At 48.3% G+C, this 22,557-nt stretch overlaps 1 protein-coding gene across 2 annotated transcripts in view; it reads right to left on the bottom strand.

The window, feature by feature from the left end:
* Window positions 1-10,306: 10,306 nt before the first annotated feature.
* The window catches only part of NECAP1 (NECAP endocytosis associated 1), a 199,751-nt gene continuing 187,500 nt past the window's right edge, over window positions 10,307-22,557 (bottom strand). For both annotated transcript variants that reach the window (XM_085619869.1, XM_085619868.1), the window contains one exon: window positions 10,307-12,915. In XM_085619869.1, coding sequence (XP_085475995.1) covers window positions 12,800-12,915 — 116 coding nt within the window. In that variant the 3' untranslated portion in view covers window positions 10,307-12,799. The remainder of the gene's footprint in view (window positions 12,916-22,557) is intronic.

Raw genomic sequence — 22,557 nt, 5'->3', positions numbered from 1 at the left:
GAAGGTGTTCTGCAAGTAGGTATATGTTCTGAGTAATGACCCTTCTCCAAATGTTCTGTGCGAGCTGGGACAGCTGCAGAGAATGTGTGCCTCCTTGTTTTTGTATGCAATACATGGCTGTCATGTTGTCCGTCTGGATGAGGACAGCCTTGTTCTGTACATGTAGTTGGAAGGACTTTAGTGCTAGGAATACTGCCAGCAGTTCTAGGTAATTGATATGGAGCACTTTTTGTTGAGTGGTCCATTTGCCCTGAGTTGTGTGTCCGAGGAGATGTGCTCTCCATCCTGTGAGTAATGAGTCTGTCGTCAGCACTATCTGTGGAAGAGGCTCGAGGAACGGCCGCCCTTTGAACAAGTTTGTTATGTTCCACCACTGTAGAGAGCGATGTGTGCGGCTGTCCACCAACACCAGATCTGTAAGTTGTCCTTGAGCCCGGTTCCACTGACGTGCTAGACATTCCTGTAAGGGTCGCATTTGGAGTCTCGCATAAGGCACAATGAAGATGCAAGATGCCATCATGCCTATGAGTTGCATGAACACTCTGGCTGGCAGAGTCTGTTGGTTTTGAAATTTTGTGATAAGAGCTTGTATATTGGCTATCCTGGCTGGACTGGGATATGCTAGCGCTGTGGAGGTGTTTATTGTGGCTCCTAGATATTGGTGTATATGAGAGGACTGGAGATGCGACTTGGTGTAGTTGATCGAAAACCCAGAGTTGTGTAACATTTGGATGGTTTGGGGAGTGTGTAGAACACATTATTGGAATGACTAGATATGGGAAGACATGAATTTGTTGTCTTCTGAGATGTGCTGCTGCTACCGCAAGACATTTTGTGAATACTCTGGGTGCGGTGGTCACTCCGAATGGAAGGACTTTGAACTTGTAGTGTTGTCCGTCCACTACAAACCTTAGGTACTTCCTGTGAGCAGGATGTATGGGAATGTGGAAGTAGGCGTCCTTGAGATCTAGTGTGGCAAGGAAATCGCCTTGTTGCAGCAGCGAGAGCACTTGTTGTAGAGTGATCATATGGAAATGATCTGAGTGTATGGAATATGCTACTTACCAGTATGCATCTGTTCTTGGCATGTAGAGCTGCAGAGTCACACACTGAGGATAAGATCGCCATCTGGTGTTGGGCTCGGATGATTGCAGGTTGTTGTTGTCTTCGGAAGAAGCCTTTGGTCACGAGGTTGGTGACTCCTCCCCTGGACAACAGTGCGCATGGGCATCCACTCCATCGTCAGATTGTTTTTCGCCATGATGGGAAAAGATGGAGTGTATAGAAATGAAAGAAAGGATGTCCATGTGTAATGTCTAAGTAAGACGGATGCTGGAACAGATACAGGTCCCGGGGAGGCGGGCGGGCGTGTGTGACTCTGCAGCTCTACATGCCAAGAACAGATGCATACTGGTAAGTAGCATATTCCGTTCGAGGCATATGAGCTGCAGATCACACACTGAGGATAGATTATACAGCAGTGCTTCCCCTTAGCGGTGGTCGCCTGTATCCGTTGCAGCAGCTTGAAATAAAGTTTTTAGGACAGCCTGGCCCACGGAGGCCTGTTGTTTGGCCTGCACATCAACACAATAGTGTTTAGTGAAGGTATGCGTGGTAGACCACGTGGCTGCCTTGCAAATGTCTAAGGGAATGTTACCTAAGAAGGCCATAGAAGCCCCTATTTTACGGGTGGAGTGCGCCCTTGGGGGAACTGTAAGTGTACGTTTAGCCTTGAGGTAGCATATTTGGATGCATTTAACTATCCACCGGGCTATACCTGATTTGGAGATTGGGTTGCCTTTATGTGGTGGTGCGAAAGCAACAAAGAGTTGTTTTGTCTTTCGAAAGGGTTTTGTCCTGTCGATGTAATAAAGCAAGGCTCTTTTGACATCTAAGGTATGTAGGGCCCTTTCAGCTACGGAGTCTGGGTTTGGGAAAAAGACCGGTAGCTCTACTGATTGGTTAAGGTGGAAAGGGGAAATCACTTTTGGAAGAAATTTAGGGTTTGTCCTAAGAACCACTTTGTTACGGTGTAGTTGTAAGAAAGGTTCCTCTAGTGTAAGGGCTTGTATTTCACTTACTCTGCGTAGGGAAGTGATTGCGATAAGGAAAGCTACCTTCCATGTTAGGAATTGTAATTCACATTTGTGCATAGGTTCAAATGGGGGACCCATGAGTCTTGTTAGAACCACATTGAGATTCCACACTGGTGCAGGTGGCAATCTTGGGGGAAGGATTCTTTTGAGACCTTCCATAAACGCTTTGATAGCAGGTACCTTAAAAAGGGACAGGTGTTGCCTATTTTGCAAGTAGGCTGCCAAGGCTGCTAGGTGTAAACGTATAGAGGAATACGCTAGATTGCATCTTTGCAAGTGTAGTAGATAGCAAATGATGTTTTGGATGGAAGCGTCCAATGGATGTATGTCATTATTAGCGCAGTAGATGGCAAATCGTTTCCATTTAGCGGCATAACACGCTCTAATAGTAGGGCGTCTGGCTTCCTTTATGATATTCATACAGTCTGGAGGGAGATTGAGGTAACCGAACTATAAGACCTCAGGAGCCAGATCGCTAGGTTCAGTGTTTGAGGATCTGGGTGTCTGATTTCTCCATGGTTCTGGGTTAATAGATCCGGGGAGAGGCGTAGCCTTTGATGTGGAACTAAGGATAGTTCTAGAAGCGTGGTGAACCACGGTTGACGTGCCCAAGTGGGAGCCACTAGTATTAGTGTTAGTGACTGTTGTTTCAGTTTGCGTACCACAAATGGAACTAGTGGGAGAGGCGGAAAGGCGTACGCAAATCTGCCTGACCAGTTCATCCATAGGGCATTGCCCTTGGACTGTGGGTGTGGAAACCTGGCGGCGAAGGTTGGGCATTTTGTGTTTTCGGGAGTGGCGAACAGGTCTATGTCTGGTTGTCCCCACTTTTGGAAGAAGGGGAGTAGAACCTTGGGGTGTAGTTCCCATTCGTGGATCTGCTGTGTGTGGCGACTTAGGAGGTCGGCCACTTGATTGTGGATCCCTGGGAGATGTTCTGCTAACAGATAGATGTTTTGGGGAATTGCCCATCCCCAGATTTGCTGTGCCAGTTGGGACAGTTGGGGAGAGTGTGTCCCTCCCTGTTTCTGTATGTAATACATTGTCGTCATGTTGTCTGTGCGTATGAGGACAGTTTTGTTCTTTAGGTGAACTTGAAAGGATTTTAGTGCTAGGAACACTGCTAAGAGTTCCAGGTGGTTGATGTGGAGCAGTTTTTGTTGACTGGTCCATCTGCCCTGAGTGGTATGGTGAAGGAGGTGGGCTCCCCACCCCGTGAGAGATGCGTCGGTAGTTAGCACAACTTGTGGAAGAGGCTCTAAGAACGGTCGCCCTTTGGACAGGTTGATGGTGTTCCACCATTTCAGTGAGCGAAGTGAGCGACTGTCCACCAACACCAGATCGGTAAGTTGTCCGTGAGCTTGGTTCCACTGTTGTGCTAAACATTCCTGTAAGGGACGCATTTGAAGTCGTGCGTGTGGGACTATGGAGATGCATGACGCCATCATGCCTAGGAGCTGCATGAACACTCTTGCTGGAAGAGATGGATGAGTTTGAAACTGAGAGATGAGATTTTGTATACCGGCTATCCTGGCAGTGCTGGGATAAGCAATGGCCTTGGATGTATCTATGGTTGCTCCTAGATACTGATGTAAGTGGGAGGGTTGTAGGTGGGATTTGGGGTAGTTGATAGTGAATCCCAAATCGTGGAGAGTTTGAATCGTGCGATGAGTGTGGAGAACGCATTTTTGGTATGTATTGGCTTTTATGAGCCAATCGTCCAGATAGGGGAAGACATGGATCTGTTGTCTTCTGAGGTGCGCTGCCACGACTGCTAAGCACTTGGTGAACACTCTGGGTGCTGTTGTTACTCCGAATGGGAGAACTGTAAATTGATAGTGTTGCCCATCTACCACAAATCGTAGATATTTTCTGTGAGCGGGGTGCATAGGGATGTGAAAGTATGCGTCCTTGAGGTCTAATGTGGCAAGGAAGTCTCCCTGTTGTAGGAGTGGGAGGACTTGTTGGAGAGTGGTCATATGAAAATGATCCGAATGTATATACTGGTTTAGTAGTCTGAGGTCCAGTATGGGCCTTAGTGTTTTGTCCTTCTTGGGAATGAGGAAGTATAGAGAATATACCCCTTTTCCCTGATGTTGAAGGGGGACTGGTTCTATCGCATGTTTTTGTAACAGGGATTGAACTTCTTGTTTGAGGAGAGAGAGATGATGTGAGGACATTGGGCGTTGTTTGGGTGGTATGTTTGGGGGGGGATTGTATGAGTTCGAGGCAGTAGCCAGACTGGATAATTTGTCTTACCCATCTGTCTGTGGTGATGGAAGTCCAGACAGGTAGGAATTGTTGGAGTCGCCCCCCGACCGGAGTGGAATGGTCCGGGGGGAGTGGTGGCAAGTCACTGTTTGGTGGCTGGGGAGGTGCGGGTGTTGTTGTTATTGCCCCGCCCTCGGCCTTTGTTATTGTTTCCCCTATAACCTCCCCGGAAATAACCTCTGTTAGGGGATGTTTGTCCAGAATTTTTAAAGGTGGACGTGGTCTCAGTTGATGTGTTTTTGGAGCCTCCTCTATAAAAGGAGCGACGAAAGGAACCCCGGTTTTGAGGAGACTGCAGTGCTCCCATAGACTTGGCAGTTTCATTATCCTTCTTCATTTTTTCTAATGCAGTATCCACTGCAGGGCCAAATAACTGCTCTTGGTTGAAAGGTTGAGCCAGAATTGCGGTTTGAACCTCCGGTTTAAAACCGGAAATACGGAGCCAGGCATGTCGTCTGAGTAAGACGCTAGTATTGACCGCCCTAGAAGCAGTGTCTGCCGCATCTAAGGCGCATTTAATGGAGGCATTAGATATTAATTTGCCTTCTTGAATGAGGTCAGTGGCCTGGGACTTAAAGGGTTCAGGCAGATGTTGCATAAGGTCCTCAAGTTGGTCATAATGTGCCCTGTCATACCGAGCTAACAGGGCCTGGGTATTGGCAATACGCCAGTGGTTCGCCGCCTGCGCGGCGACTCGTTTGCCTGAGGCCTCTAAAAGCTTAGACTCCTTGTCTGGGGGGGGCGTTTCTCCAGTTGTCTGTGAGTTAACGCGCTTCCTGGCATTTGATACGACCAAGGAGTCTAAAGGGAGCTGGGCTTTAATGTATGCAGGGTCCTGCGGGGCTGGTCGGTACTTTTTTTCGATGCGGGGGTTGAGAACCCTCGCTCGAACAGGGTCTTTAAAGACGTCAGTGGCATGCTTTATAACCCCTTTAATCATGGGAAGCATATGAACAGTTTTTTGTGACTGCTCAAAGGTATCGAGGAGAAAATCCTCCTCAAGGGGGTCCGTGTGCATAGTGACACCATGGAACGTTGCTGCCCTATTTATTAGTTGGCCAAACCCTAGGTGGTCATCAGGAGGGGAGGGCTTGGAGGGGTAGGTAGTGGGGTCAGGCATGTCAGGCATTGGATAAGACCAGTCATCTACCGGTGCTGTGTCTGGAAAGGTAAACGGGTCGGTTGGATCAACAGGATCATTAAATAAATCAGGGTCCGCCCCTCCCCCTAAGTCATCATTATCATCCTGTGGAGGAGGTGAATGATAGGGGGGTGGTAAAGGTAAAGGTAAAGGAGAAACAGGAGGAGGAGGGGGGGACGGGTTAGAAGGTAAAACAGGAGAAGAAGGACGAAGTGGTGAAGTGGCACAGTCCTTTTTCCGTATGGGAGCTGGGGGAGGTGTAGTGTCCAGCTTCCGTTTTTTATATGGGATGGCAGTCACATGTCCAGTGTTAGGATTGATGTAGATCCGCTTTTGAGTAGGATCTGGTCGAAAAAGTTCATCTGGCTCCGAAGGTGGTGGCGGCGACGCCCGCTTCGGGTCTTTATGAGCTGTTTTTGGTGTGGACGTAGTTTTCGGTGCCGATGATGTTTTCGGTGCCGAAGGATGTTTCAGTTCCGATGGATTTTTCGGAGCCGATGGAGTTTTCGGTGCCGATGTATGTTTCGGTGCCGATGTATGTTTCGGTGCCGAGGGACTTTTAGGCATCGATGTCGAAGAACGTTTCGGCGCCGGTGGAGACTTCGGTGCCGAGGAACGTTTCAGTGCCGAAGGAGATTTCGGTCTCGAAGCCTGTTTCGGTGCCAACAGTGGTTTTTTCGGTGCCGAGGGTGTTAAAGGCACAATTACATGAGGTTTGCTCGAGCCCGAGCCACCTACAGGCTTAGATGTCTTCGGAGCCGGGCCCGAGGGCGGGGCTTCTGAAGAGGATTTCCGGTCGCGACTGGGCCCAGCTGGCGGAGTCTTGACCACTGTCTTTTTGGATGGGGCAGGGGCAGGGGGGGTGGTACTCACACGCTGCCCTGGAGTGATGAGGTCATCGGAATCGTCGGCCTCGGACACGATCTCGAGATCTTCGGTGTCGTCTTCGGGAACATCTTGAGCAAAGATGTCCTCAGGTTCTGGAGCTGGTTTGGCCATAATATGGCGTCGAGCTCTTCGGTCCCGGAGGGTCTTCTTCGAACGGAAAGCGGCACAAGCTGGACAGGTGGACTCGTTGTGTTCCGGCGACAGGCAGAGGTTACAAACCTCGTGGTGGTCACTGTGGGGCAGCTTCGCTCCACACTGGGGGCATTTTTTGAAGGGTGTCCTGTCCATCATCCGCTTCCGGAACCGGTCCGAGTTGATTTCGAAGTCGATGGAATGAAGATTAAGGAGTTAAATTGATTGCTAGAAGTTTTCTGCTGGAGCGGAAAAAAGTTCATCCGAACCCAATGGCGGAAAAAAACAATCTGACGATGGAGTGGATGCCCATGCGCACTGTTGTCCAGGGGAGGAGTCACCAACCTCGTGACCAAAGGCTTCTTCCGAAGACAACAACAACCTGCAATCATCCGAGCCCAACACCAGATGGCGATCTTATCCTCAGTGTGTGATCTGCAGCTCATATGCCTCGAACATACAGATTTAGGAGTCTGAGGTCGAGTATTGGTGTCAGAGTCCCATCCTTTTGGGTATTAGCAAGTACAATGAGTAGACCCCTGTTCCTTGATGCTCTAAGGGAACTGGTTCTATTGCGTGCTTTTGAAGCAGTGAGAGAACCTCTTGTTTGAGGAGCGCAAGATGGTCTGCGGATATTGGATGCTGTTTGGGTGGTATGTGTGGTGGGGTAGTTGTAAGTTCCAGGCAGTAACCATACTGGATAATATGTCTTACCCACCTGTCTGTTGTGATGGAATTCCAGTCAGGTAGGAACTGTGTTAATCTGCCCCCGACCGGATTGGAATGGTCTGGGGGAGCAGAGGGAAGTCACTGTTTTGTGGCGGGGGAGGTGCGAGTGTTATTACCCCGACCTCTTCCTCTATTGTGGTTTCCTCTGTAACCGCCTCTAAAATATCCTCTACTGGGGGATGTTTGTGTAGTGGCTCTAAATGAAGAGGAGGTGTCTGCGCCCATGTTTTTGGAGGCTCGTCTGTAGAAGGAGCGACGAAAGGAGCCACGTGTTTGTGGATACTGTAATGCTCCCATGGACTTAGCAGTCTCGGTGTCCTTTTTCATTTTTCAAGTGCAGTGTCCACAGCCAGGCCAAAAAGCTGTTCTTGGTTGAACGGCTGACTTAAGTATGGTAGTCTGGACCTCCTGCTTAAAGCCTGAAATGCGTAGCCAGGCATGTCGTCTAAGGAGCTCACTGGTGTTGATTGATCTAGAGGTAGTGTCTGCTGCGTCAAGTGCACATTTAATTGACGCATTTGAAATTAGCTTGCCCTCTTGGATAAGGTCATTTGCCTGGATTTTATACTGGTCAGGCAGATGCTGCAATAGGTTTTCCAGCTGGTCATAATGTGCCCTGTCATATCGTGCCAGCAGTGCTTGAATGTTGGCAATATGCCAGTGATTGGCTGCCTGTGCCGTTACCCTTTTGCCAGAAGCTTCTAGCAATTTGGATTCCTTATCAGGGGGTGGTGCATCCCTGGAGGTCTGGAAGTTGGCGCGTTTTCTAGCATTGGAAACGACTAGAGAATCCAAAGGCAACTGTCCTTTAATGTAAATAGGATCTTCAGGGGCAGGCCTATATTTTTTATCTATTCTAGGGTTAAGAATTCTGGCACGTACGGGATCTTTAAATACTTCTGGGGCATGCTTAATGACTTTTTTGATCATTGGTAATATTTGCACTGACTTGTTCAAATGTATCTAAGAGGAAGTCTTCCTCTGGTGCGTCTGAGTGCATTGTGACGCCATGATAAAGTGCACCCCTATTTAATAACTGTCCAAACCCAAGGTGATCATCTGGGGGAGATGGTTTTGAGGGATATGGCTGTGGGTCTGGGAGGTGTGGTAGATCTGTTGGGATAGGATATGCCCAATCATCTAGTGGTGAGATATCTGGATCCGTGAACGGGTCATTCGGATCACCCCCCCCCCCCCCCCCCCCAGGTCATCATCATCTGGAGGTGGTGTATGTGGTGGAGAAGTTAGAGGTAAAGGTGGTGTAGGCAGAGGGGGTGGATTAGAAGGCAGTATAGGAGAAGAAGAAGGCATAGGTGATGTGGCAGAGTCCTTCTGTGCAGGAACTGGAGCAGGTGGTGTGTCCAGTTTCCTCTTTTTACATGGCACAGCTGTCACATGTCCTGTTTTTGGATTTATATAAATCTTTTTCTGCCTTGGATCGATAGGATCTGGGTGAAAAAGTTCTTGTTCCTCGGGAACCGCTTTCGGTACAGATTTTTTTCGGTTCCGAGCGAGGCTGCGGTTGATCTGTATGGTCTTTGGCCTTAGGAGGCGTATTAGAGTCATTAGGCTTCTGTTTCGGTGCAGAGGATGTTGATTTCGGAGCAGAAGCCGGACCTTTAGGTTTGGAAACGTTCAAAGCCAGCTTATACACAGGCCTCGGGGTTTTCGGGGCTGTTTTGGAGGTGGAAGGCATCGAAGCAGATTTCGGAGCCGAGTGTTCCTTTGGTTTCAGTGCCGAAGGCGCCGGCGGGACAATTACATGAGGTTTGCTCGGTCCAGAGCTACCGGAAGGCTTGTCCCTTTTCTTCGGAGCCGAGCCCGGAGGCGGGGCTTCTGAAGGATGTTTTCGTTCTCGACTGGGGCCAACAGGCGAAGTCTTGACCACTGCCTTTGGTTTTGGAGGGTTGGGGAAGGGGCAGTAGTACTCACTCGCTTCCCAGGAGAGATGGGGTCGTCTGAGTCTTCTGCCTCTGACACGATTGAGAGCTTCGGAATCTTCTTCCAGGACATCGGGGCCTTCATCAAAGATGTCCTCTGGTTCCGTTGCTGGTCTCTGCGCCATGTCGTCGTTGAGCCCTTCGATCCAGAATAGTCTTCGATCGAAAGGATGCGCAGGCTGGACAGCTGGACTCGTCGTGTTCAGATGATAGGCACAGATTGCAGACCTTGTGATGGTCACTGTGCGGGAACTTTGCCTCACACTGGGGGCATTTTTTAAATGGCGTCCTTTCCATGAGCCGTAGGCCTTACGGCGTGGATAGGCCCAGCGGCCCGCGTCGACGACCGGAATCAAGCCGATGATGTTGGGTCAAAGATGAAGTGAATCCGATGATTTTCTGGAAGTTTTGCGCTTCGAAAAAGTTTGAAATTGAGATTTCGAACCGGAGCGGAAAAGTTGCATCCGAACCCAATGGCGGGAAAAAACAATCTAAGGATGGAGTTGATGCCCATGCGCACTATCGTCCAAGGGAGGAGTCACCTATCTCGTGACTACAAAGACTTCTTCCAAGACAACAACAAAGTGCAAGCATCCGAGCCCAACACCATATGGCGATCTACTATGCTAGTGTGTGATCTGCAGCTCATATGCCTCGAACACTGCATTTCTCTTTTTTTAATCTTGTATTTCTTGGCTTTCATATTTACGGACACATCATTTGTGTAGTAAATTGCAGGTTGCCTAGGGTCTTTACAAATAGTATAGGTAGGAGGAGAACCAGCAAATAATTTTGCCAGTGAACCCCATTCAAAACGTCCGGCGAGAGCTGAGAAGTCCAGCTGCCTTTCTCTATATGCTGGTGAGTTTTTTTTGGTTAGATGCGTTATCCCCGGTGGCTTATTCCATCTGTATGCAGCATGAGCCACCACGTCTTATAGAAAGTGCTGTCCAGGTCATTCCAGTTGAGGTTCTGCTACCTGCTCAGCTTTTGCATATATACCTAGGGATTGTGAACTCTCCATACGTTTGAATCTCCTCTGCTGTCCTACAGCTTGTCCAGTTCAGTGTAATTCTCTCACCACTTATCACAGAATACAAAACACAAACTCGAGTAATGTATTTTTTATCGCTATTATCTTTGTCGATATTGCACAGATACAGCCATTTACTTTATATACATAATAATTGAATTTTCTAGCTCTTTCTGCTTCATATTTTGCTCAAACACACAATATATATTACTTCATGTATACATTAATATGATATTTTAAGACTAGGGATAAAGACAAGGGGTGTTGGCCCTAGTTTCTAGCAGAGCAGTTCAGATTCCTGGACTAATTTGTTATGTATACGAGGGTGCCAAGTCCTGCCCCTAACACATCCATTGTCTTTTATAGTTCTCTTTTGTCTCTACAAGTTCTATAATGGAGGAATGGCTTCTTTATTTCACTCCTTAACTGTACCTGAATTACTTTTTCTTAACTTGTAAGATTCTTTCTAGAAATCAAATACTGATCGAAACACCTGTGATCAGATAACCACACAAGGAGAATGCTAGAGGTGTTAACACTGCCATGTTTGGAAGGAACACCCCAGAAAGTCTAAATTGTACAACAGGTGAAACGTAAAGCACAATGAAATGTGACAATTCTGCACATCAAGTACTTGGAACATCTTTCGCACTAATGGAAGTTGTGGAAAGGAAGTGGCTAGTCAACAGCTTTAGAGGTCTGTCAACATATTTAGAATAGTTGACTGGTACACTGCTCGTCTGTCAATAGTCCTCTCTACAAAAAGCATAGAGCCCAGGAGCGATTCATTCACCAGGCGCAAACCGCGCATAAAGACTGTGGTCAAATTGGGGGAAACTTGTACTCTGCTCATGTATTGCAATATGGCAAAGGTGAAGGAAATGGGCTGCAATCAAAGAGGAACCTATTACAGATCCGAGGGAATCCATGCTGAGACCACACAGAGATGGACAAGGGATAAACTGCCAGCTCATGAGCTATTTTGAGATTGAGGGCTTTGAATGATCCAATGGAGACTCAACAGCTTTTGCGCTCATATGGGAGTGTGTGCTAGAAATGAGAAGTCTAGAAAGTAAGCTGTTTACTTCTCATGAATGATCTAAAAGTTAAGGGTGGCTCCAAGACAACTTGCACATGGATGGGAACGCTAAAAACAAATTAGGATTGGAATCTATGTCTGCTGCACTAAAAGTGTGGTGGAACAGGAATCAGTCATTGATTGCTTGGAAGGAGGGAGATGCAAACATGGGAGGCCAATTGCAGCTTACGCTGCTCAGTGCTGGAATCAAGTTGCTCTCTGACCAGTGGTATTTCCAACTGATGACGCAATCAGTCTGTGTGCTTGTGTGGAATCCAGTGATGGGCGACTCTTTCACAGCTTGTGTTCAGAAACTGAAGCAACACTGGCGACAGGTTCTTCTCAGTTATCATTCAGTTGCTAACAGCTAGTGTTCTAGGGAGCAAAATAATGCCAAGGTCGAGCTGGCCATAAGGAGGACAACTTGTTCATAGCTTTAGTGCCAAGTGATCAATCAACTCTATATATCTGCCTGGCTCTTGAAAAGGATTCTGAGGTGCAAAAACACAAACAAGCTAACATGCGAGTTTTATGTAAAGTGCCCTGTTCTACCACTTACAGCTTTACATTCACAATGGCAGCATAGGGGAGGCTGACATGATTGAACTTGCCAACTGATGAAATTGGTAGGCAGCTACAAGGGAAAGATAAAGAAAGGAACAAGAAAGCTGAATGCTGGAAACTTGAAACAATGTGAAAGAATAATTCAAAGTGAACCTGCAGGTATCCTTGTGAGGATGGAGAAACAGTGATCCTGGGGACCAACAAATATAGAACGTAGGCAACTTTGGGATTAGTTATGGCCTTCCTATATGTGACAGCAGGAATAACACCTCTGCAGCCTTCTGAAGAGGTGTGGCAGACAAAGTGCAGTAAATATTTCCTTTGGATGGATGGCACTCCTTTACGTAGTGGAATGCAGGGGAGTAAGATGACTGGTTAGGGAGCATTTTCATACCGATCAGCTGACAAATGGGCATGCACTTTTACACTCAAATAATACTATCTACAAAACAGCAATGTCGCCAAGCAGAAACAAGCGGGCAACCAGACCTTCACTGGCACATCCCAGCTGACCTTTGAACAGGCCAGTCAGGTGGGCGTGATCAATAAACCACATTTTGGAAAGGAGATGGAGGAATTCTGCTAAAAAGGGAAGCGGAGAGCAAACAGCCTTCCCTCCCATTGCACCCCAGCCCCAAAACACTCAAGTCACTTTTCGATCTCTCAAAAGTCCATGTCAAAAAAAGAATTGGCCCCGCTAGCCATTGTCAGTTCCAGAGTGGATTTTTCCATTCTCCTAATGCAGTTAGTGTTCTTTTCCAGTATATGTTTACACTTGCAGCTGATCTCGATACAACTCCCTTTGGCGCTTCTGGCAAGCAGTAACCTGGAAGCAGACATCCTTCTCATGAGAGACCAGAATGACACTTTAAAAATATGGAAGAGTAGAAACATCTGGGAATGAAGCACTGAATTCTTCTGGGAGTTTCACCGCTCCACAGTGTGGCATTCCGAAAGGGTCCAGCATGGCTTCATCATTATCTCCCTCCCCAGCTCAGAACTGAACCCAGCTGGATGACTGCGGGCCCTGGTTGATGATGCCGCTGTGGAAGAAGCAAAGCACAGAGACACCTGGTAAGTAAACCTGAAGCAAACTGTTGAAAAGCCTTACTTTCCTGTTTGTTTCAAGACAGAGGGCAGTCCATTTTAACACTCCAGTCTAGTTGTGAAAGAGGTGATATACAGATGACACTATCCAACCTACTACAATTGCCTCTTTTGCTTCCTTTGTTTCCCATCCCTTTTCCGTCCCTTTCTATCCATCTCCTGCAAATCAGAATGCACAATGTATTTCTTCCTTACAGTTTGGGTAGGGCTTCAGTGCTGTTGGCACTTACACCTTTTTTTTTTGTTGCCCTTCTTGCCTGATTTTTTTCTATGTTTAAAGCACTTCTTCCACATGATCCACATTGTTTTTCAGCTGTCTTACACCTATTTAGGACATGAAGTAATGTATAATTTAGACAATTTGCAGACTAGAATATGGGTTTTCAGTCTATTTCTGATTACGGCATTAACTTGCTCATAGCAATTTACAATGGCCAGAATAATTGTTCAAGGGCCCCCTTCCCATTATATTTTTCTACCCCCCTCACTTCTGCTCTGCTGGCCCCAAAGTGTTGAAACTTCTTGCCTCTCATCTAATCTTGGTCTTTCATTATCTATTTTTAAAACGTGCATAAAGCTTACCTACTACCAATTTTATCTCTAATAATATATCTTAACTGCTGTTTTAAATTTATTTGGGATAACGTGTTTCTTGTAGTGCAACAAAGTGAGATATATATGTACAACAGACCGGAAATCGGACTATACAAATTCAACAGGAGGAAAAAAAATTACATTATCCCGGTTGCTAAAACAGAGCAGTTGGGGCCAAGCTTACTGAAAAATCTGTACTAAATACCTTTGTCCCAAAAGGAAGCTGGACATTGGGGTCATTACACTTACACCGAAAGAAAAACTAGGTATATAAAGGAAAGGATTATGTTACTTACCCAGTAAGTATCTGTTCTTGGCATGTAGAGCTGTAGATTCACATGCTTTGCATACACCTGTGATCTAGTGTTGGGTCCGGATGTTTGCAAGTTGTTTTTCTACGAAGAAGTCTTTCCAGTCACGAGGTAAGGTGACGACTTCTTTCGGTGATAGTGTGCATGGGCATAGACTCCATTGTTGGATTGTTTTCCCGCAAGAGGGTGAGAATGGAGTACGTGATTGCAGTAAAGAGATGTTCATGCGTGTATAATGTAAATAAGGAGAACTGCAACAAGTACAGGTGACCGGGGAGGTGGGAGGGCGCATGTGAATCTACTGCTCTACATGCCAAGAACAGATGCTTACGGGGTAAGTAACAATCCGTTCGCGGTATGTGTGCTGTAGGTCCACATGCTCAGCATAGACTATATAGCAGTATTCTCCCAAAGTGGGGGCTAACCAGTAGATGCTGCAGTGGTCTGAAAAAGTGCCTTTAGCACTGCTTGCCCTACATTGGCTTGTTGACATGCCAATACATCCACACAATAGTGTTTGGTTAATGCGTGTGGTGTAGACCATGTTGCTGCCTACCATATGTATGCTATAGTAATGTTACCTAAAAGGCCATAGATGTCCCTTATTTTGCAAGTGGAATGCGCTCAAGGGGGTATAACGTTTTTAGCTTTTGTATAGCAAGTTTGAATGCATTTAACAATCCATCTTGAAATGCCAGATTTAGAAATCGAATTGCCCTTGTGAGCTGGTGCAAATTCGACAAACAGCTGATTTGTTTTACGAAAATCATTTGTCCTTTTGATATAATACAATAACGTTCTTCTGATATCAAGTGTGTGAGGAGCTCGTTCTACTACAGAATCAGGTTGAAGGAAGAACACAGGTTGGTTAAGATGAAAAGCAGAAACTACTTTAGGGATGCCTTTTGGGTTGGTGCGAAGATCTACCCTATCTTTACGAAGCTGAAAGAAGGGTTCTTCCAAGGTTAATGCCTAAAGCTCAACAACTCTCCTTAATGAAGTAACTGCAATGAGGAAGGCAATCTTCCATGAAAGGAACTGTAAAGGCCAATTGTGTAATGGTTCAAAAGATGGACCCATGAGTCTTGTAAGTACAATGTTGAGATTCAATGCTGGTGCCGGAGGTATTCTGGGTGGTATTACTCTTTTTAGGCCTTGCAGAAAAGCTTTAATCACAGGGACTTTGAACAAAGATAAATACGGTCTGTTTTGCACATATGCAGCCATTGCTGCAAGGTGCAATCAAATAGATGTGTAAGCTAAATCAGATTGCTGTAGGTGCAGAAGGTAACAAAATGTTTTGAACAGAAGTATCCAGAGGACTAATCTTGTTCTTACAATAAATAACAAATGGTTTCTATTTTGCTGCATAGCAACCTCTGGTAGTGGGCTTTCTTGCTTCTTTTAGAATAGTCATACAGTTTGGTGGCAAATTTAAGTATCCAAACTCTAGGACTTCAGGAGCTAAATCGCTAAGTTGAGCTCCTTGGGGTTTGGGTGTCTGACTTCTCCATGGTTCTGAGTGAGAAGGCTGGAACTGAGGTGTAGCCTTTGATGTGGAACTACTGAGAGTTCCAGAAGTGTGGTGTACCATGGTTGACGGGCCCATGTCGGAGCTATCAAAATCAGTGAGAGCGATGTTTGCCTGAGCTTGAGAACCAGAAACGGGAGGAGTGAGCGAGGCAGAAAAGCGTAGGCCAATCTCTGACCAATTGATCCATAGGGCATAGTTTTTGGAGCGAGGATGTGGGAACCTTGAGGCAAAATTAGGGCATTTTGATTTGTCCACTATAGCAAACTGATCTAGTTGTGGGAATCCCCATTTTTGAAAGTATGGAAGGAGAATTTGAGGAAGTTCCCACTTGTGAATGTGCGGTCTCCTTCTTCTGAGGAGATCGGCAATTTGATTGTTAACCCCTGGATGGTGTTCTGTCAGAAGATGAATTTCGTGACGAATTGACCAGCTCCAGATGGTCTGAGAGTGGTCTGACAGCTGGAGAGTGTTGTTCCCCCTTGTTCTTGTACATAGTACATGGCTGTCATGTCTGTGCGGACTAGTACAACTTTATTTATGAGATGAGACTGAAAAACTTTGAGTGCTAGAAATACGGCTAGAAGCTCTAGATCGTTGATGTGGAGATATTTGTGCTTGTTGTCCTAGAGACCTTGAATTGTGTGATTGAGGAGAATGGCACCCCAACCTGTGACAGATGTCTGCTGCTAGCACGATCTGTGGAACAAAGTCGATGAAATGCCGCCTTTTTGATAAGTTTTGTCGGTTCCACCATTGCAGAGAGCGATGGGTGCGGCTGTCTATCAACACTAGATCGGTTAATTGACCCTGTGACTGATTCCACTGCCGTGCTAAGCATTCTTGTAGAGGACACATGTGTAGTCTTGTCTGAGGCACTATTGCAATGCAGGAGGCCATCATTCCTAGCAGTTGCATTAAGGTTTTGGCTGGCAAGGTTTGATCGGCTTGAAACTGTAATAACAGTTTGAATATTGCGAATTCTGGCTGTACTGGGAGAGGCTAGAGCCGTGTGAGTGTTGTCGCTCTCAGATAAGACACTATTTGTAAAGGCTGTAAATGAGTCTTTTGCATGTTGACGGTGAAACCCAATTGGTGCAGTAGATTTAGCATGGCTTGAGTGTGTGGTAAACACTTTTGGTGTGTGCTGGCTTTGATGAGCCAGTCGTCTAGATACGGGAAGACGTGAATTTGTTGTCTTCTGAGATGAGCTGCCACTACTGCTAGAAATTTGGTAAAAACTTTGAGAGCAGTAGTTACTCTGAATGGGAGTACTTTGAACTTGTAGTGTTTGCCTGATATAAGAAACCTGAGATATTTCTGATGAGCTGGATGGATTGGAATGTGGAAGTATGCGTCTTAAGTCTAGTGTGGACATAAAATCTCCTTGCTGCAGAAGTGGAAGCACCTGTTGAAGCGTTACCACATGGAAATGTTCTGACAGTATGTGCTGGTTTAACTGTCTGAGATCCAAAATTGGTCTCAGGGGCCGTCCTTTTTGGGGATTAGAAAGTAGAGAGCGTAAACCCCTGAATCTTGGTACTGTAATGGAACTGGCTCTATGACTTTTTTTCAACGAGGGATTGCACCTCTTGTTCGAGTAACTGTAAGTGGTCTCATGACAGTTTGTGAGTGCGAGGTGGAATATTTGGAGGATTGGTGGTAAGCTTCAGGCAATAACCATGTCGGATAAGATCTATCACTCATTTGTCGGATATTATGGATTGCCAAATCGGGAGAAATTGTTGAAGTCTTCCCCCTACAGGTGTTAAATAATCGGGGGGAGATGTGGGCAAGTCACTGTTTGTTGGGAGAAGGGGAGTTACGCACTGAGGAACCTCTACCCTACCTTTGGAACTGCTCCCTCTATACCGTCTGCTATAAAAACCTCTAGAGGGTTGTTGCTTGTATAAGAGGAAGCATTCAGGTCTGAGGATGTAGCCTTGGACCCTCCTCTGTAAAAGGAGCGGCAAAAGGAACCTTTATTTGATGTGGATTGGAGCGCTCCCAAGGACTTTGCCACTTCTGTGTCCTTTTTCATTTTTTCCAAAGCCCGATTTACTTAAGGACCAAACAAGTGTTTATCAAAAGGGGTGTTTAAAATGGACTGCTGAACCTCAGGTTTAAACCCGAAATTCTAAGCCATGCATGCCTTCTGAGAAGAATGCTGGTATTTATCTCCCTAGCCGCAGTGTCAGCAGCATCTAGAGCACATCTGATAGAAGAGTTAGAAATTGCTCCATCTCATCCCAGTGTGCCCTGTTGTACCTAGCTAGTAGGCCCTGTGTGTTTGCAATGCACCAGTGGTTAGCGGCTTGAGTGGCCACTCGCCTCTCTGAGGCATCTACAAGTTTAGATTCTTTGTCTGGGGGAGGTGCATTACCAGAGGTTTGTGAATTAGCTCTTTTGCGAGCATTGGACACCACTAGGGAGTCAAGAGGTAATGGTCCTTTGATAAACAGGATCAGATAGAGAAGTTTAATACTTCTTACCGACAGAGTTAAAATACCTGCTCACACAGAGTCTTTGAAGGTGCCAGCTGCATGCCTCATCATGCCCTTTAGCATAGGGAGTGTTTGACTTGACGTGTGTGGAACCAAGTGACTCAAATAAAAAGTCTTCTTAAGGACTCTTTATGGAAGGCCACCCCAAGATATTCTGCTGCTCTAGCAATAAGTTCTTGATAAGCCACATTATCATCTGGCAGGGATGGCTTTGCGGGGTAAAGCTCTGGGTCAGAATTCCCTGAAGGATAAATGGTATAATCATTCCATGGGTCTACAGGTAAATGAGTGTCTTCATCAATATCATCCCCTTCAGGCTAAGTATGTGGCAATCCGTGAGGTGTTCTGTGTAAGGGATCTTGAATTGGTAAATGTGGAGAAGATTGTGGCGGTATAGGGGATTGCGGGACAGGATACGCAGGGCTGGTAGCCATGTCCTTTTTCTTCTTCAGAGGGATTTTATCTGCAGGGTCCTCTGAAGGAAGTCCATGTTTGACTGGTGTTTTGGCAGAAATATGTCCTGTATCAGGATGGACATAAATCTTTTTCTGTTTAGAATCCAATTTAGCCTTGAGAACGTCTAAATTGGTTCGGGAGGCTCGGAGAGGCGGTCTTTTGATTTAGGCGCCGAAATAGGTTTGTTTTTTGGGAGCGGAAGGTTTTGGCTCCAAAGCATGTTTTTGTTTTGGGGCGGAGGGTTTTGGCTCTGAATCAGATTTGTCCTCGGAACTGGAGGGTTTCGCTGAACTTGATTTTGTCCGACTCAATCCCGAGCTGGAAGGCTTGACGATTTGTTTGAGTGCTCAGCCAGAAGGCAGGGCGTTAGAAACATTGTCTCGGTGCCGACCTTGGCCAGAAGGCAGAGGTGGTGCTGTAGCCTTATGTTTTTTGGGAAAGGTTTTAGGGGGCAAGGGGTCTTCAGTACTCATGACACCCTGTCTCGGAGGCACGACGTCGGACTCCAAATCGAGCTCAAGTTCAGAATCCGACAGAGAAAGCGGCTTCTTCCTCTGTCGCCGACGCCTCGACCTCTTCATGCTCAGATTCTTCACTGAAGATATCTTGAGTGTGTTGAATGCTTTGACGTTGCATTTCTCGTCGCCGAGCCAGACTATCACGTAGAGTTTTCTTCGACCGAAGACCTACAAGCGTCGCAGTCTTCCTCCTTGTGCTCCACTGAGAGGCACAAGTTACAAACTTTTTTTTTTTTTTTTTTTTTTGAAACCGTTTATTGCAATCTCAAATAGTTACAGGTATGGGCCTACAACCATCTGGCCGGCCGCTAGAGTGGCAGAAGCATATGACATACATACAGAAAAATCTCTTGGTGGTGCAAAAAGGTTAAATCAGGAGATGTCAGCAGTGCAGGCCACATAACTCCAAACCCACAATACGGTTTCCTTTTAGTGAAACACAACAACACAAAAAACCACACCCGCAAGGCAACCCGCAATCCCAAGTGACAGCACGCGCTCCTTAAGTGGGGGACCCCAACCAATCACCAAACTCTGAAGAGGGGAATGAGAACAGATCAGGGACTGGGGAACCACGTGCCCATGGCTGGGGGAGGGGGTCGGCTAGGGGGACGGAGCTGGTGAGGCAGCCGGCAGCAGTGGCGGCTCGCAGATGTCCCCGCGATAGGCGTTCCAGGGGCCCCAGATTTTCACCCACGCCCCAGGCTTACCCCTCGCAACATACACCACCTTTTCACGAAACATACACCAATCCATGTGTTCTTTCCAGGCCGACACCGCCGGGGGCCTCTGGGATCCCCACAATTGAGCAATGTCACGCTTAGCTATCATGTATCCCAGAGTCACCCACCGCGTCTGCGGAACCGAGTAGTCGGTTGGCTCCCACACATTCAGCAAGCATCTCCTCGCTTCAGGCAACAGCGCGACACGTGTAACCACTCGCAGGACCTCGTGCACACCACGCCAGAATCGCTCCACCTTGGGGCATTCCCACAGAATATGCAGGAAAGTTGCCAAAGCACCACAGCCACGCTTACACAGTCCATCCTCAGCAAAGCCCATACGTAAAAGCCTTGGCCCCGTCACGTAAACCCGGTGGAGGATCTTAAGCTGGACGAAGCGAAGGCGAGCCGGGATGGCCACCTCCTTCGGAGAGGCCACCGCGGAAATCCAGTCCTCGTCATCCAATTCCAGCCCATCGGCAACCCAGGCCTCGCGGAGGCCAGTCAGCAGGCCCGATCGGTCGTTGATCAGTTTTTTATATATAAGGGAGATCGTGCTGTCTGGGACATGGCCATCCAGCACTCTGTCCTCTAGGGGGGAAGACTCCGGAATGGACGCGACATCCGGGAAGACGGAGCCCAGCGCGTGGCGGACTTGTAAGTACCGAAAGTACTCACTGCCTTGCAACTGAAACTCCGTCTGCAGCGTCTCGAAAGTTTTGAATCCCCCCCTCGTCCAGAGATCTCCCACGGTGCTGATACCGATCGTGTCCCACTTCTCGAAGCCCTTCGAGGTCCACAGGGAGCCCAACCTCGCAGACGCATAGAGCGGTGACGCCCGGGTCAAACGGTCCTTCCACCCCATAGCTGCGTTAGCCGCGTGCCATACACGCACCATGACACGCGTCGGTCCCGTCAGGCGAGGGTCCGGCGCGCCAGAATAGAGCGCTCGATTGTAGTCGCCACCGGGCAGGAGCATCTTGTCCATTTCAAATGCCGGGTTCAGGGCGGGCCCGTAAAGGCCATGATTAATCGCAGCTAGCTGGGAGGCCCAGTAATACCGTTTAATATCCGGGAGGGCGACCCCCCCATCGTACCACGGAAGCGTCAATTTAGCCAAGGCAATACGTGGCCTCCCATCCCAGAACAGGCGACGCTGCAAACTCTCCACCTCTCGGAAGTAACGCGCCGGGACCAAGTCCATAGTGTTCTGGAGAGCGTACAGAAAGCGCGGCAACGACATCATCTTAAACAAGGCCGCTCGGCCGAGCGGCGAAAGCGGCAGACGCCGCCAACGCACCACGTCCTCCCTCAAGCGCTGGAGGGGGGGTAGCAAATTCCGCTCGTAGCGGGCCTCCGGGTCCAGAGTAATATATATATACCCAGGTACCGAAACCCCTGGGAAGCAATCTGGATCGGACAGTCCCGTGGTAGGACCGGAGCCTCCCCGGCAAGCACATATACACAGGATTTCCCCCAGTTGATGACGAGGCCTGAGTTGCGACCGAATGAGCGCAAAACATCAACTAGGACGATCAGTGATTTACGCAGGGAGGCGAGATATAGAAGGATATCATCAGCGTAGAGAGACACACGGTCCTCATGCTCGGGGGTCCAGCGGAGACCACGGATGGAAGGGTGCCACCGCAGCCACTCCGCCAGGGGCTCCAGGGCCAGTGCAAACAGGAGAGGCGACAGGGGGCAACCCTGTCGCGTGCCCCGTCCCAGTGCGAATGGAGCCGAGACTCGTCCATTCACCACCACCTGCGCCAGTGGGCCGGAATACAACAACTTGACCCAGCCGATGAAGCCCGGTCCGAAGCCAAACTTCGCCAGCATCGCCCAGATGTATGGCCACTCGAGCGTATCAAACGCCATGGTGGCGTCCAAGGACGCCAAGATGGCCGGCTCCCGCACGAACGGGACACGCGCGAGCACCCCGTGCAAGCGTCGCAGATTAAGGGCCGTGTTACGATGGGGTATGAAGCCGGACTGGTCTTGGTGGACCAAATCGCCCACCACGCCGACCAGCCGGTTGGCCAGCACCTTGGCGAGGATTTTGGGCTCCGCGTTCAAGAGCGAGATGGGCCTATAGGATGTGACCCGCTCACGGGGTCTCCCCTCCTTGTGGATCACCACGATCGTGGCCAGACGCTGGTCCGGCGGAAGGGAACCCCGCGAGCGGGCCGCCAGGAACATCGCGCGCAGGTGGGGCGCCAGTACATCCGGTCGCAGCTTATACAGCTCGATAGGGATGCCATTGGGGCCCATGGCCTTGCCAGATGCGACCGAGCGGATGGCAAGGGCAATTTCGTCCGAGGTGGGAGGAGCGTCCAGCGAGTCCCTGTCCTCCACCGAAAGGGAGGGCAGCGCGATGTCCCGAAGCAGGGCATGGGAATCCTCCTCCGAGCAGGGAGAAACCGGGGAATACACCTCGCGGAAATAATCCGCGAAGCAGGAGACAATGGCGTCCGGCTCGGTGACACACACACCATCCATCCTCTCGATCAACGGAACCACACGACTCGCTCTCTCCTTTTTGTCCAACCACGCAATCAATTTACCAGCCTTATCACCCACGTCATACAGTCGCCCCTGTTGCTCCCTACTGAGGCCCCTGGCCGCCTCCGTGACGAGGGCCCTATAGGCCGCCTGCTTGAGGTGTAGAACATGCAATGTGGCATCCGTCACCCCGCTCCCCAGGTCACCCTGTAGTTCAGTAATTTCGGCCTCCACCCGGGTTACCTCCTCCCGCTCGCGCCTCCGGGCATGGGAGATAAGGGAGAGGGCCTCCCCCCTGAGAACTATCTTAAAAGCCTCCCAAAGGGAGATAGCCGAAGGGACAGACCCCACATTCTCCTCAAAGTACCGCTGCAAGGATTTGATCAATTCTGCTCGAATAGTGGGGTCGCGCAAGTACCAGGCATTGATTGGGGCTACCC

This window comes from Triturus cristatus, chromosome 7, assembly GCF_964204655.1.
Source record: "Triturus cristatus chromosome 7, aTriCri1.1, whole genome shotgun sequence".
NCBI classification, from domain to species: domain Eukaryota; kingdom Metazoa; phylum Chordata; class Amphibia; order Caudata; family Salamandridae; genus Triturus; species Triturus cristatus.
This window is presented reverse-complemented; position numbering and strand designations above follow the sequence as displayed.